This window comes from Vipera ursinii (genome assembly GCF_947247035.1).
Source record: "Vipera ursinii genome assembly, chromosome: 1".
Classification (NCBI taxonomy): Eukaryota; Metazoa; Chordata; class Lepidosauria; order Squamata; family Viperidae; genus Vipera; species Vipera ursinii.
The window spans coordinates 285,304,752-285,319,369 of record NC_139512.1 but is presented as its reverse complement, the minus strand read 5'-3'; the positions used below and the strand labels follow the sequence as shown (position 1 = coordinate 285,319,369).

Here is a 14,618-nt window from a genome sequence, read left to right as displayed (position 1 = left end):
GACCTCTACAGACTGATGTGATGTGGCCGGTTTTCCTGCAGGCCCAACATGTGGCTGTCTGGAACTGGCAGTCTACTTGTTGGTGGCGGCCACCACAGCCAAAACACTGAGGTAAAGGAACTGCCTTGTAAGGGGGCTTCAGTTCCTTGTCATGGTGCCGTTGGATCTTGTCAACTTCGTGGTCGAAGTCGATGTCTTCAGGAAGTTCGGCGTCCTTGTGGTGGACGGCTTCCTTGTAAGGAGTGCTTTTGGCGGGCCGCAAGACCTTTACTGCTCCACTGGTGGCTTCGTCCGCCATGACTTCTTTTAAGGCTTCCTGGAGTGAGAGCGTCTCTTTTGCAAAAAGTTTCTGTTGCAGCTCTCTGCTCCTTAGTCCACAGACGAGTCGGTCTCGAAGTCTTTCTTCCAAGTCTGAAAATTGGCACAGGTGCAAAGCTTATCTCAACACCGCGATGAATTCTGTGGCTGTCTTACCAGGTTGTTGAACTCATTGTTCAAAGGCATGCCTCCACGCTATCACCGACAGCTTGGGCTGGAAATGGTCGCCGAGCCATTTCTTCAGGTCCATGTAAGTAACGGACTCCAGCTGCCCCGGTGTGACTAAGTTCTCCTCAATGTCGAATGTTGCAAACCCACAGACACAGAGGAGTATTGCAGCCTTCAGGCCATCTTTGGTGACTTGGTTGGCGCGGAGGTAGTTATCTACTCTTGTGATGTAGGATAACCATCTTTCTGGGTGAGTGACATCAAATTCCTCAAGCTTTCCAACTTTCACCATCGTGGGAAAGTCTTCGCAGCTCATGCCTCTCATTGCCTTTTCCTGCTTCTTCTGTAGGGCCTGGGACTGGTCCGCAGGGCAGTGTGGTCACTAGCATGGTTTGCTATGCCAACCGAGGGGGGGGGAACACGGTCCCTGCCAGGTGCGGCTGGCCTCATTCCCTAGTGACTTTCAGCTCTTCCGAAGAAGCAGGATTCCGCTTTCATCGCCAGTGTTGTGTAGTGAGTTCTTTAGAGACAGTAAGCGAGACGAGAGGTTGCAAACAGGAACATTGCTTTATTGAGGCAACAAAAATAGAACTGAATCAGAGGCTTACGTGCAGCTTGAGGAATTTGATGTCACTCACCCAGAAAGATGGTCATCCTGTATCACAAGAGTAGGGAACTACCTCCACGCCAACCAAGTCGCCGAAGATGGCCTGAAGACTGCAACACTCCTCTGTGTCTGCGGGTCTGTAACATTTGACATTGAGGAGAATTTAGTCGCACCGGCGCAGCTGGAGTCCGTTACTTATGTGGACCTGAAGAAATGGCTCGGCGACCATTTCCAGCCCAAGCTGCAGCTATTTATATGGTTGGCCACTAGGTGGCGGCCAATAGGTTTAAAGGAATCCATTCCCACCCCAAATCATCCAATGAGCTTCTTGGAGACAGCAAGTGTGGCAAGTCAGTGACCATTACACAGACACACCAATTGAGCAACCTTAAGCAGCATTCAAACAGAAAAGTGAAACAGTTCAAGTAAAATCTCAATACATTACAAATTCTATTAGCAAATGATTGTATTTCAGCCTCAGCTCTCTTCTCTAAAACCTGAAAAGGAATAACACTAGTGTATCTTACAGGCTTCTACAGATGACACATTTCAAACAATTAGCAAAGGAACAAGGCAAATATCAGCTGTATAATTGTAGTTATTTTTTTAAAAAAGCACAACAATATTAATCATTATTATACTACTTAAAAAATGCTCAAATCATTTTTGTTGATGAGCTTGACTTTTCATTATTCTTTTGTCTAGGCATGCCCCCCCACTACCATCACGGCTGTCATCTACTGTGGTTCTGTGACCTTATTTTTCATGATCATAAAGGTGATCACTTATCGCCTGCACCTGATGTTTGACAAAGGAGAGATGATTCAACAAAAGCTCCCTTGTAAGGAAGGGAAACAAAATAAAAAATGCAAAAGAGATAATGCAATTCTGCATAAAAATCTCAGGTAAGTTTACTTCTTTATACAAGGCTGTTTGGTGTTATCTGAACTCCTGAAGAATCTGTGTTTTCTTAAAATGTACACATCACGTATGTGATAAGAGTCTATAGACCATGGGATCAAATGGATGCTGGAAATGTATGCAGTCATGTTTGTTGATCATGGCAAACAGCTATTTAGGAAAATAAAATTATTCCCTGAAAAATAATTGTTTGGCACTACTGCCATATTTCTAATACTATGCACACCCCTATTTGCATCAGGGCTCATTATGTCCAATAACAAGAAGCAAAATAAGAAAAAAAAATTAAAACTAAAGGATTCATGGGAAGCCATCTTACATGAATCAAACAGCTGGCATTTTTAGGTCAGTGTTGTCTGCAATGGGAACACTTTAAATTTTTCACTGCATTAGCTTTCCATCATAGTAGAACATCTGTATGAATCCGCAGGAATAATATCTTTCCCCACCTTATAATTTCCAGTATTTAGTCAGAGTTATTTAACTTCTTTCTGTGGGGTCCTTGATGTTCTCTGAGCCTGCTTGGTTTTTTTGCAGACATTTCATTACCCAACTAGGTAACATCATCAGTGGACCCCACAGTTTAACCCTTATTTGAAGCAAGAAATGCTGGGATGTGAACCTTCTCCATACAAAGCTTTTGTTCTCCGTTATAGCTGGGTCTTCCTAGGTTACCTAATACCGTACTTATCTAGAGCCAAGTTGGCACATTTTTCAGATTGCCCTTTAAGAAAGTTAATGGCATTTCTGAATCAGCTTGCAGTAAATGCAGCACCTTTGAGAATGATTTATTCCTTATCTATTAATGATCAGTAATTTTCTTTCATTTGCATTATTTTGAACAGCAATAACACAAGGGACAATGGTGCAGAGGAGACCAAGCATAATGGTTCAACACCCACTATCCACAGTAGCATCAAAGGGCAGGCTATCCTCTCTCACTACCCTTCAGGAAACCTGGTTGGTAAACATTTGCCTATAATAACATTCCAGTATTTTTCACTCTATATATGCCATTGGTGTCTTACTACAACAACAAATGCAATATGGGTTTTATTTTAAAAAGAACAGCCTCCTCCCACCATTTCTTTTTTTTTTAATAAAACAATATATACATTGTGCGCCAAGGTTCTGCATGTCAGAAAACTGTTGCCCCTGGAAAGAAGCAGGAACAGGAAAGCTGTCCCAAAGGTGCTTTTTCAGGAGGCAACTGGACTTTGTTTTTTTCTTTGAAGATGTTTCACTTCCCGTCCAAGAAGCTTCTTCAGCTCTGACTGGATGGTGGAGAATGGAAGAATTTATATTCCTTGCAGACAGCTGATCATTTGCATTCTTTTAGAGAATAAGGACTCTCTAAAACAAGGGTCTTCAAAAGTGGCCCTTTTATTATGACTTGTGGACTTCAACTCCCAGAATTCCTCAACCAGGCATGCTGGCTGAGGAATTCTGGGAGTTGAAGTCCACAAGTCATAATAAAAGGGCCAAATTTGAAGATACCTGCTCTAAAAGAATGCAAATGACCAGCTGTATGCAAGGAATATATATATACTTCCATTCCCCACCATCCAGTCTGAGCTGAAGAAGCTTGGATGGGAAGTGAAACATCCTCAAAGAAAAAACAACAAAGTCCAGTTGCCTCCTGGGACAACCATAACCTGGATGACTGAAAATTTCCATAGATGAACAGGGAAGCTGTTATAATACATTTTGCTTCATTCCATTAAGAGTGGAGAAGGGAGTGGAATTTTATTCTCATGACGTTCATGAAACTCCAATTACTTTTCATGTTGGCTATTACTCTAGAAGTAAACTTGAAAGTATGATGGCCTCAAATTCTAAATGATTATTGAAAGTAACAGTTAGGGAAACTGAAAAATAAAAAAAAAAATCTTGGATTTGGGCCTCGCATAAAAATGTCATCAATGCTGAGAATTGAGTATTCAGTGAGTGGAAAAATGCAGGGGACTGTTAAGCTGAATCTGGTAAGGTAAAGGTAAAGGTTCCCCCGCACATGCGTGCTAGTTGTTTCCGACTCTAGGGGCCGGTGCTCATCTCCGTTTCAAAGCCGAAGAGCCAGCGCTTGTCCGAGGACGTCCCCGTGGTCATGTGGCTGGCATGACTAGACGCCAAAGGCGCACGGAACGCTGTTACCTTCCCACCGTAGTGGTCCCTATTTTTGTACTTGCATTTTTACGTGCTTTCAAACTGCTAGGTTGGCAGAAGCTGGGACGAGTAACAGGCGCTCACTCTGTTACGCGGCACTCGGGATTCGACCCACCAAACTGCCGACCTTCTGATCGACAAGCTCAGCGTCCTAACCCACTGAGCCACCACGTCCCTTACCTGGTACTTGGGTCTAATAAAGTCCTCGGCTTCTTCACAAAGGTGCTTTGTCTTGTGAAAGAACAAATCCAAAAGCTTTATTTATATTTAAATAAAGTGGAGGCTGGTCTGACAAAGAGTGATAGCAAGGTCTGGTAGCAAGCTTCATGGTTCAATGGAAACCTCTTGGGATATCTTGGTCCACATTTAACATTTTAACTATTTCACCGCATTAGTTCTCCATCATAGTAGAAGCTCTGTATCAGTCAGCAGGAATAATCTCCTTCCCCATCTTATAATTTTCAGTTTTAGAATTATTTAATTTCTTTCTGTGGGGATCCTTGGTGCTCTCTGAGCCTGCTTGTTTTCTTGCAGACATTTCGTTACCCAACTAGGTAATATCAGTGCACCTCACAGTTCAACCCTGGGCTGAAAATATTCTCTTCCATTGGTAACGTCTTTGTTTAATGTGAAATACAGTCTGAACAAAACAGATAACCCAATGCCTATCTATACCTCATACTTTCTTGTAAATGTGGTTGTCTGGCAAGCTGACTTGGAAAGATAGCTGAAAGATGCTGTATATTCAAATGCAATGATTTTATTCATTAATTTTGGGGCCATTGGTTTAATGGAACATGGGACATAATTACATTATTTTTTGCTCTAAAACACATGTAATGTCACATTTACAGTTCACATCATTTTAATTGATGTGTTTTATTTCAGAACCTGCCAGCTCAAGAAACCATCGAAGATCTGAAAGGTATGCTACAAACAACATTCTATAGCAGAGGTGGGCAGCTATGGCCTCTTTACAACCTGTGGACTTCACCTCCCAGAATTCCTGAACCAGCCTTTTTGGCTCAAGAATTCCGGGAATTGAAGTCCACAGGTTATAAAGGGACCGTAGTTGCCTACCCGGTTCTATAGTGACTATGCTCAGTGGTGGTATATAGGAACTTTAGTTCAAAAGAGCTGAAGTAAGCAGAAACACTTCTCTAACTTAAAGAACAGGCCACTTCTCAGGCCTGGTTTTAGTTTATTCATACTATTTATTTGATTTATGGGTATCTTTTCAATGAACAATCACAGCTAAATAGATTTAAATTTCTTAGCTGATTTAAAACATTTCATTTCATTTCATTTATTAAATTTATATACTGCCCTTCTCCCGAAGGACTCAGGGCGGTGAACAGGACACATATAAATAGAAAATACAAAAATTAAAAGAGAATTAAATAATTGCCCAGATAAAACTGTAACAATATAAAAACCCATTAAAAACCCTAACATCCCTCATCAGGCCAGGCCAGCTTGTTCAAATAAATGGGTCTTCAGACCGCGCCGGAAGGAGCGAAGGTCCGGTGTCGTCCGGAGCTCCACCGGCAGCTGGTTCCATAAAGCCGGAGCGCCCACAGAGAAGGCCCTCCCTCTGGGGGCCACGAGCCGACATTCTCTGACCGGAGGCACAGCCCCTTTTATGAATCAGTCCTCCTTAAAGAATATGAATTACATTTGTTTATATTTCCTACATTATCAGGAATGTTTCTCACTTTGATGGGATCTTCAGTTTATCTTGTCTCTTCATGAATCCTTTATTTTATTTTTTAAAAATGCTTCCTCTCCTCCCTGGCTTTTGTCTTTTGGAGTTGTACAGAGCTACCAGGTTACCTAGTGATGAAGTCCCACTGAATTTCATGGTGTTTACAGCACAGTCCCACACAATTATTAAGGATTGCAGAATAAATGTTATATGGAAGAAATGAACTTTGTCATTATTTTGTTGTTTCTCCTGCCTCTGAATTAGTAATAACTGAATTAGTAATAACTGAATTACCGTAATAACTGAAATATTTATATATATTTGAATATCTGCTTCCTAAATGCTGAATATTTTAAGGGATCTGTTTCCTGGCTATATTGCTAATTGGCTAAGTATCTTGCTCCTATATATATTTAATCTAGATATTTTAGTGTTTTTATTGTTTTAAAATGTTTTCAGTATTTTTAACAGCAATATTTTTTTTTAAAAAATTGAATTTTGAAGCCACCCAGAATCACTGAGATGGGTAACTATAGAAACTGAATAAATAAATATATGGTTGTTACCATTAAAAATAATGTTACATACTGAACATATTTTCATGATTTTTTTATTGATCTATATTATTTTTTTTGTAGATTCTAACTCTCAAGAAAGTAATAGGTGCTGTCAAAGTAAATTGGGACATATTCACTCTCCATTCCAAGCAATGGGATTTAACTGCACACTAACTGCTAATTTTAAAGAATTTCCTGGAATGTCTTTTCTGAGAAAGCTTCATATGTCTTTGACATGCAGTATCTCTTTGTCTTTTTTACTAGGAGTACTGGTTTCAGAAGAACAACCTGTCCCACCAGTATTATTGACTTCACCCTGCATCAAAGCCGATATTTTGCCTGCTTCTGTGACATGTATGCCAAGTTCCACCACACCAGCAATAGTGGACAAGCCGAATGCTGTGGAGACTGTTATCAATGGTGGAACAAATGAAAAAGAAGAGAAGGCACAACCGTCTAACTTTAATGGAGAAGAGGATGCTCCTCTGGATAAAGATGTGGTTGTTAAAAAATTGCCAAATCTTTCCTTGTCCCAGGGTGATATTTTAAAAACATGCATTTCTTTTGAGCCTTGGAGTATGGACAGTCCTGTCCTCTTTTCAGAGAATTTAAACAATCTTACATGTTTAAGGAAAGAGAATTTATTGGATGGGTCAACTCAAGACAGCACTGCAAGCGGTTTCCCTCGGTGCAATTCTGTGGAAACGAAGAGATTTGCAGAAAGAGATTTGGATGACCCCAAAGCAGAGTTTGATGAATCAGAAAGTGAGATAGCTGTTGCACTGGTGGACAGTTCTCATTCTGGGGATCCATTCATGTTACATGAACCTATTAAAATAGTTATCACCATGAGTAGCACCCATAACTCAGCTACTGATTTGGAGGGCTTGCCTCACATGAAATTGTCGAACGCTGAGAAATCTGGTTCAGATCCTGAATCTGCTGTGGCTGCAACAGTTCAAGATAGTAAACAAAGCAACAATCCAATGATAATCCCTGTTATTACTTTTGATCTGTCTGAGGACAATGGAGGCCATGCTTTTCAAGAAGTAAGTGAAAGTTTAAGAACCCCAGAGAATTTAAATGTCAATGCATCGTCTAATCAATGTTCTGGCTATGAATCTGGTGAACAAGACAATATTGGAAAGGAAAATAGTGACAATCCCTCAAACAGCCATGAAGGAATAATTGTGTATCCGGAAAATGCTTCTGAAATTCTAGAAGACCCAGAAGAAGGCCAGGGGAATTTGGAAGTCCCCTTATATAAAACAGCTCATGAGAAGAGACATGCTCGTGTTCTCAGTGTGGATAGTGGGACAGATGTGTTTTTAAGTAAGAATTCATCAGAGACTGTTAGTGCAAAAGAAAAACTATTGCCCACCTCGAAATCTGACCTGGAAGCTAAAGAAGGGCAGATACCAAATGAATCAAATTTCTTGGAATTTGTTTCACTGCTGGAATCCATCAACACTTCAAAGCCAACAGCACCAGAATTGAAAGCAGAGCCTGCAAAAGATAAAGGGCTAGCTGGAGGTACACTGCATAATTCAAATTATTAGTTTCCAGTGCACACAAGAAATGTGAGGAATTTATGTGCAATAAAAGCTGTTTCCACTCATGCTAAAAGCAATAGCCACAAATAAGTAAGTGTGTGTGTGTGTGTGTGTGTGTGTGTGTGTATGTGTGTGTGTGTGTGTGTGTGTGTATATACGTATGTATGTGTGTATATATATATATATATGTATGTATGTATGTGTATATACATATGTATACACACACACATACGTGCACACATATACATATACATCACATATATATATATATATATATATATACATACATACATATACATATACATATACATATACACACAAACACATACTCTAGAATATTAAACATGAAAGATGCATAAATATCAATAAAATCTTAAAATATTAATTGATATAAGATGGAGATAGGGTTTTTTAATTTCATTAGATGTATATTGGGTACCATATTTGATTACTTTTTAAGAAGACACTGCTGATCTTAATCTGTCTTTTAGAGGGTTAGGAAAAAATGCTCAAGCTTTAAGAATAGTAATAGCAATAAACGTAGACTTCTATACTGCTTCATAATGTTCATTCATTCATTCATTCAAATTTGTTAGAGCTACCCAACTCTGGTGGATTCTTTGCGTGATGGATATCATTTGTCCTTTGCTGTTTTTATTCTTTGTTACATTTCACGGTTTGCTTTACAAAAGTGTAGATAGAGCCCTTCTTGCAATTACATGCAATTGATTCCATTCTTTAGAAGTGTGTGTGCATGTATAAATTACAAATTTATGTATCTTTTATAGAAGTCTTCTTCGATACCAAAATTCTCTCCAAATCACATTTTCCAGTGCTGTGTCCTAATATTTATCTTTTCAGAGCCTAATTTATCTAATGCAAGAAAGGGATATGGCTCTACAGCTTTGAACAGAATAACGTGTTGATCACAGGTTGCAAAATAAAGTATAGATTATAAAACAATTTTCAGCTACTTCCTAAATAAGCTGGCTTTCTCTTTTACAATATTAGAACCTAGGATACTCTATCAAAATGAATAAGTTGAAGATAAAGTTAAGCTGTTTAATTTGGTGCTGGTTGCCAATTTAAGTGATTTTAAAGGATTTTTACATAAACCTGTGAATGATCTGTCTTTCCATTCTGTTCAGGCATATAGTACAGCATCTCCTTAAATATAGCATGTCTTTTTCATATCAGATTGTGGAGAACAAATGGGAGGAGAGCTTCCATCCTATTGTTTGTGCTTTTGAATTTCCTAGATATATCTGATTGGCTGCTGAATAACATAAAAAGTTGGACTAGATTGGCAGCTGCTGAATAACATAAAAAGTTGGACTAGATTGGCATATGTGGTTCTATCAACTTCTGGGAAAAATAATTTTCACCAATATTTACAGTAAGTGGATAAGAATTGTAGAGATCTAGATGTTGAAAGTAAGCCAACAGAATAGTTGAAATATCGGATTAGCATTAAGACAGTCAACGCAAGAGGTTAAAGAGATTAAGTTAAACTGGAGAACAGGCAATAAGTGAATAGGATATTTTTTAATAAGAGAAATCTATTGTCCCAGAGATAGGAGAAGGCAGTATAATGCATACATGAGATGTTTGAAGAAGACAAGAGTATAAAATTTAAGAATGAGGACTAAAGAGCAAAAAGGAAGAAGAAGGAAAACCTACGGTATTTGGAGTGGAGCTGAGAGTAAAATCAAAGAGAGGGAAAAGGAGGAAAAGGAAAGATTTACCGGTAATGTCACATTTCCTACAGGCTCAGGATATGAATCAGTTTGCCATCAATCCATACAAGCATAAAGGAAAAGACAGCAGATTTAATACTTATGATATTGCTACTTTTCAGCATCATCAGTGGACATCATTCATCATATGTAAATGCTTGGCCCAATAAATTTATTAACCTTTATCTCTGGGGTGGGGGCATGAATTAATGTGACCATAAATTGATTTTCAAAGGTTTGATGTTTTCTATGGGGTGAGGTCAAGATCTTTTTATTCAGGAAACAAAAATACAAGCAAAAAAATTCCCAGGTTGTACATGGAAAGTTTTCTCTGTGTCTTTCAGATGGCTTTTTAAGAGAGAAAAAAGACGGTGCATTGACAACAGGAAAAAATTGTGCAGAAAAAGAAAATCATGGTTCCTGTAAACAGGAGAAAACCGAGATGGAAACTCAGGATTGTATTAATGTTAATCCAGTGATCCCAGAGTCAATAAAGTTCACTGCCCAGTAAGAGCTATGTTCTCATTTTCAAGCATACAGTAATATATTTTTTTTTAATTCCATTTATATCCTGCCCTTCTCCGAAGACTCAGGGCGGCTTACAAGCTTAGCAGTAGCCTTCATTCTATGTATATGCCTGCTTATTAGGGCTTTCACCCCCCCCCCCCCCCGTAAGCGGCATTATTACAAAGTCAGCTTAATTGCCCCCAACAATCTGGGTCCTCATTTTACCTACCTCAGAAGGATGGAAGGCTGAGTCAACCTTGAGCCTGGTGGGATGCAAACCTGCACTAATTGCAGGCAGCTGGTGTTACTTAAGGAGGCATTAGCCCACTGCTCCACCAAGGCTCTATGCATTATAAAAGAACTTGCATCAAATTTCATTTGATCTATTTTCTTGGTTTCATGAGAAATTGCTTGGGTGGGGCAGAGAAAGAATTTCACTGCTGCTTTTGAAACTCTTCTTCTCCCCTTCTTTTTCTTATTGATATTTCGACAAGTTACCAGAGCACCAGACAACGACAGATCATTTATCGGGTAACTTCACAGCCAGACAGTTCCCTCTTGCAAGTCATAAGTGGGCCTGAAGCATCTGTGCAAGAAGAGATGTCTGTGGATGCAATGCACATCTATTCCTTTATAGATGGAAATGGTAACCCCCTATGGAGGAGTTTTTTTCTTTTTTCTTTTTTTATTTTAATTCCATTTATATCCTGCCCTTCTCCAAAGACTCAGGGCGGCTTACAAGCTTAGCAGTAGCCTTCATTCTAGGTATATGCCTGCTTATTAGGGCTTTCACACCCCCCCCAGTGGCATTATTACAAAGTCAGCTTAATTGCCCCCCAACAATCTGGGTCCTCATTTTACCTACCTCAGAAGGATGGAAGGCTGAGTCAACCTTGAGCCTGGTGGGACTCGAACCTGCACTAATTGCAGGCAGCTGGTGTTACTTAAGGAGGCATTAGCCCACTGCTCCACCAAGGCTCTTATTGGGTTGAGTTGGGAGGGATAGTTGCATTTCCTCTACATAACTCATTTAGGTTTCTATGTGCATGGGGATTAACTTCTCAGACTCGTTATCTGAATGGGTTCCAGGATCCCATTGAGACATGGCAATTAGGTTTCTGTGATAGTTTTTTTTAATGTATACATCCTATACATTTAAGGTTTGGAAGGTTAACATCAACGCTTCAAATATGCCCAATAAGCAATCCAAGCATGCATATGTAAATGTGTGCATTTATTTATTTCCCACATTTATTATTTTTACAAATTCCTTCTATTTTCCCCACAACAACAACCCTTTTCATAGCCTCCTGGCACAATTCCTGACTCTTCTACCTTGTTTTGCTCCACACTGTCCACCATTTTGTCCTCTCCTCTCCTCTCCTCCTTCCAAGCTTTCTTTTTCTTCTCTTTTCCTCCCTTTGCACTTTGAGTTCCAGATGCTGCAACAGCCAGCCTTGTTGTCTGCCATCCTTTCTGTTTCTCTTCCACGAACTCTCCTTTATAGCATTTGAATGTGCTGTGGGCAATAACTTCAGAGGTTTCTGTGTTCTCCTTGGGATGAATTTCACTGCCAACAGTACCCAAGGCCATCCAGATTCTAATTTTTATACTTAGCTGCAGCACCCATCCATACTCTCTTAATGAAAGATTCACTTAACTTGCTATCTTCCCTTTAACATTTTCCCAGTTCCAGCTCAGCCTATGAACTTCTAGATTTCCCCCTCTTTCTTTCAGTGTTGCGCTCTGGAACTAAATTTTTAACATCCCAATCTAAATTTTAACAAATCTGCTAACGCCCATCTTTTCAGATGCCATTGTTCTGATTTACCATGGAGGCTTTCCAAAGTTATGCAGCATATAGGTGTAGATACCTGTACATAAAATGGAAAGATGACAGGTGCCAAGTTACAAGAGGATTGTTGCCAAGGCTAGGGCTGTGGCAAGGAACACTTTAAAATGAGTGTGTTGCAGCAGCTGCAATGGTGCTGAAATCTACCTTATCAGATAGAGCTGAGAGAATGCAAGTCATTGACAAGGATACCTGAAGATAGGATTTCTGTTTCTGGAAAGCCGGCCTTCTAATTTTATAATTTCCTAGTTATAAAAGTGAGTGCATGGCAGATCATTGTTCACCAGATTATGTTTCCTTTTATTTGAAGGAGAAATGAGGTCCTTGTACTTAAGGAGTCAAGCAGAAGGAAATATTGAAAATTCACCCATCTATGATTGCATCTCCAATGCACAGTAAGTAAACTCCTCATGTACTGGATTGGGGGATGACTCCATTTCGTTTCTGGAGTGGTTATTTAGTTTTCCAAAATTAAAGATTGGGAATATCATTTTCATGAAACATCCATATGCACATGACAGATTCTTTTGTATAATAATTTAGATATTTTCTGCTTCAAGTTTGCATTCTCTGCAATAAATCACAGTATTTCTCCAACTTCTAATTATAGTTGCCAGTATTTGAACTTAGGACTTCTTATTTGCCAAACAGGTTATCTAGCACTCATCTACTCTATTATGAAATGGAACTGTTGAATATCTGGGATAAGAGTATTATATTACCTGTAAATAATTTAACAAAGATCTTAATTTTGTGCCAGTACAACATTAGTTCTGTGGTTGCAAATTCTTTAGGAACAAATATTTTTCCCCATAATTACTCCATTGCACGCCAAGATACTTCAGTATATTCACATTTTATCATGAGTAGGTTAGCCAAAGAACATAGAATTCGTTTATTGGATTTATATCTCGTGTTTCCTTCAAAGTGGCATGTATTGGCTCCCTCTTCTCATTTTCCTTTACATCAGTTTTTCCTCCATGCGAGAACAACTAGCCAAAAGTCTGCAGTGAGTGTTAAGAGTAGACTGAACCTGGGTCTCCAGAGTGCTAGTCCAATATCTTAATCACTATACCACACTCATTCTCACTTAATATTCTACATCAGTGTTTCTCAATCTTGTCCTCTTGAAGATGTATGGATTTCAACTCCCAAAATTTCCTAGCCAGCAAATGGGTGGTGAATCCTGGAAATTCTGTCTGGGGAATTCTGAGAATTGACGTCCACCCATCTTCAAGTTACCAAAGTTGAGAAACACTGTTATAGACCAGTCTTGCCCTCTCTGATACCTTTCAGGTGTGGTTTGGACTGCCATTCCCTGAATTATTGGCTAATTATTGACCTTTGTCTGAGGGCTTTGGAAACTGCAATCCCATCAGATCGTGCATGCCATGTAAGTCAAATAAAAAGGAAAGTAAATGCAAAAAAAAAAAAACTTTGCCACATGGTGGCAGTCAATATCTTTAACAGAATAGTCAACTCTAGGCAGATGTATCATTTGGAAGGTCATACGGGGAAAAATATCTTCTACAGAACAAGGTCAAAAATAGGAAGTATTTATCTTGTCTTGTCCTGACTTCTATTTTATTAATTTCTTTTTCAAGTTAGACACATCAGGTGTCAAGTAGTATTAAAAGTTGTGTTTGAGGTATAGTTGTGAGCTACAGATTTCAGTTGATTTGGAATCTTAAGCTATTCTGAAAATTGCAATAGTTAATGTAAGATACAGCTGTTTTAACAGACTAATTAGCCAGACAATCTTTCAATTACATTCACAAAATTCCAGGATTTTTAAATTTCATATGCAATTTAAATGGGATGTCATTGAATACAATTCTATGTATGCTTACTCATAAATCCCTTTCTTTGCATTGATACTTGGGTCTTTAAAATGCTTCTCTAAAATTGCCATAATTAAAACTTCACTTTTAGTGTTAATCGAGCTGTGCTGTTGCTTCCACTATTTGAGTCTACTGTATTAGGTAAGCTGACAATTCACATAATTTTATCAGAGCCGAATTTGAGTTGGTTTCTATGTCAGGTATCCTAATTTTCAAATAAAGATTTGAAGATTGCTTGTGAATCAACAATAATTCTGTATATTGGTTAGGAACTCTCAATTGTTTTTAACTATATTAAATTTATTGCATTTATTGTATTAATAATTGTATATTATTATTTTATATTATTTCTATTTTTTGTAGTTAGCCAATTCGGCACAAAAACTCACTAGAAATCAATCTTTATGTTTCATTTATGTGTAATACTAAGGCAGGACTTGTTTGGTTGAGCTATTATTTCTTTGAATGGTGGAAGCTACAGCAGCCAAAAAAGACATAGTGACATTTTGCCAGCCTATTTTAATTTTGAAAATATAGTTTGAAGCAATTCTAGATTGCTCTATGACGGTCTGGTATGTTGAGTCTCAACCCAAAGGCCTGATTGATTTACGGGTCTGCTGCTATTTTATCTTGAAGCCTCTCATTAATCCCAAAGGTATAAGATAGAAGCAGTTAAAAAAATATATCCTG

At 38.7% G+C, this 14,618-nt stretch overlaps 1 protein-coding gene across 1 annotated transcript in view; it reads left to right on the top strand.

The window, feature by feature from the left end:
• Positions 1-14,618, top strand: part of PCNX2 (pecanex 2) — a gene marked incomplete at both ends in the record, with an annotated part of 114,397 nt that overhangs the window by 4,719 nt on the left and 95,060 nt on the right. Inside the window, 7 exons of the mRNA XM_083371500.1 lie at positions 1,799-1,998; positions 2,860-2,974; positions 5,066-5,102; positions 6,704-7,972; positions 10,073-10,235; positions 10,730-10,881; positions 12,398-12,482. Coding sequence (XP_083227626.1) covers positions 1,799-1,998; positions 2,860-2,974; positions 5,066-5,102; positions 6,704-7,972; positions 10,073-10,235; positions 10,730-10,881; positions 12,398-12,482 — 2,021 coding nt within the window. The remainder of the gene's footprint in view (positions 1-1,798; positions 1,999-2,859; positions 2,975-5,065; positions 5,103-6,703; positions 7,973-10,072; positions 10,236-10,729; positions 10,882-12,397; positions 12,483-14,618) is intronic.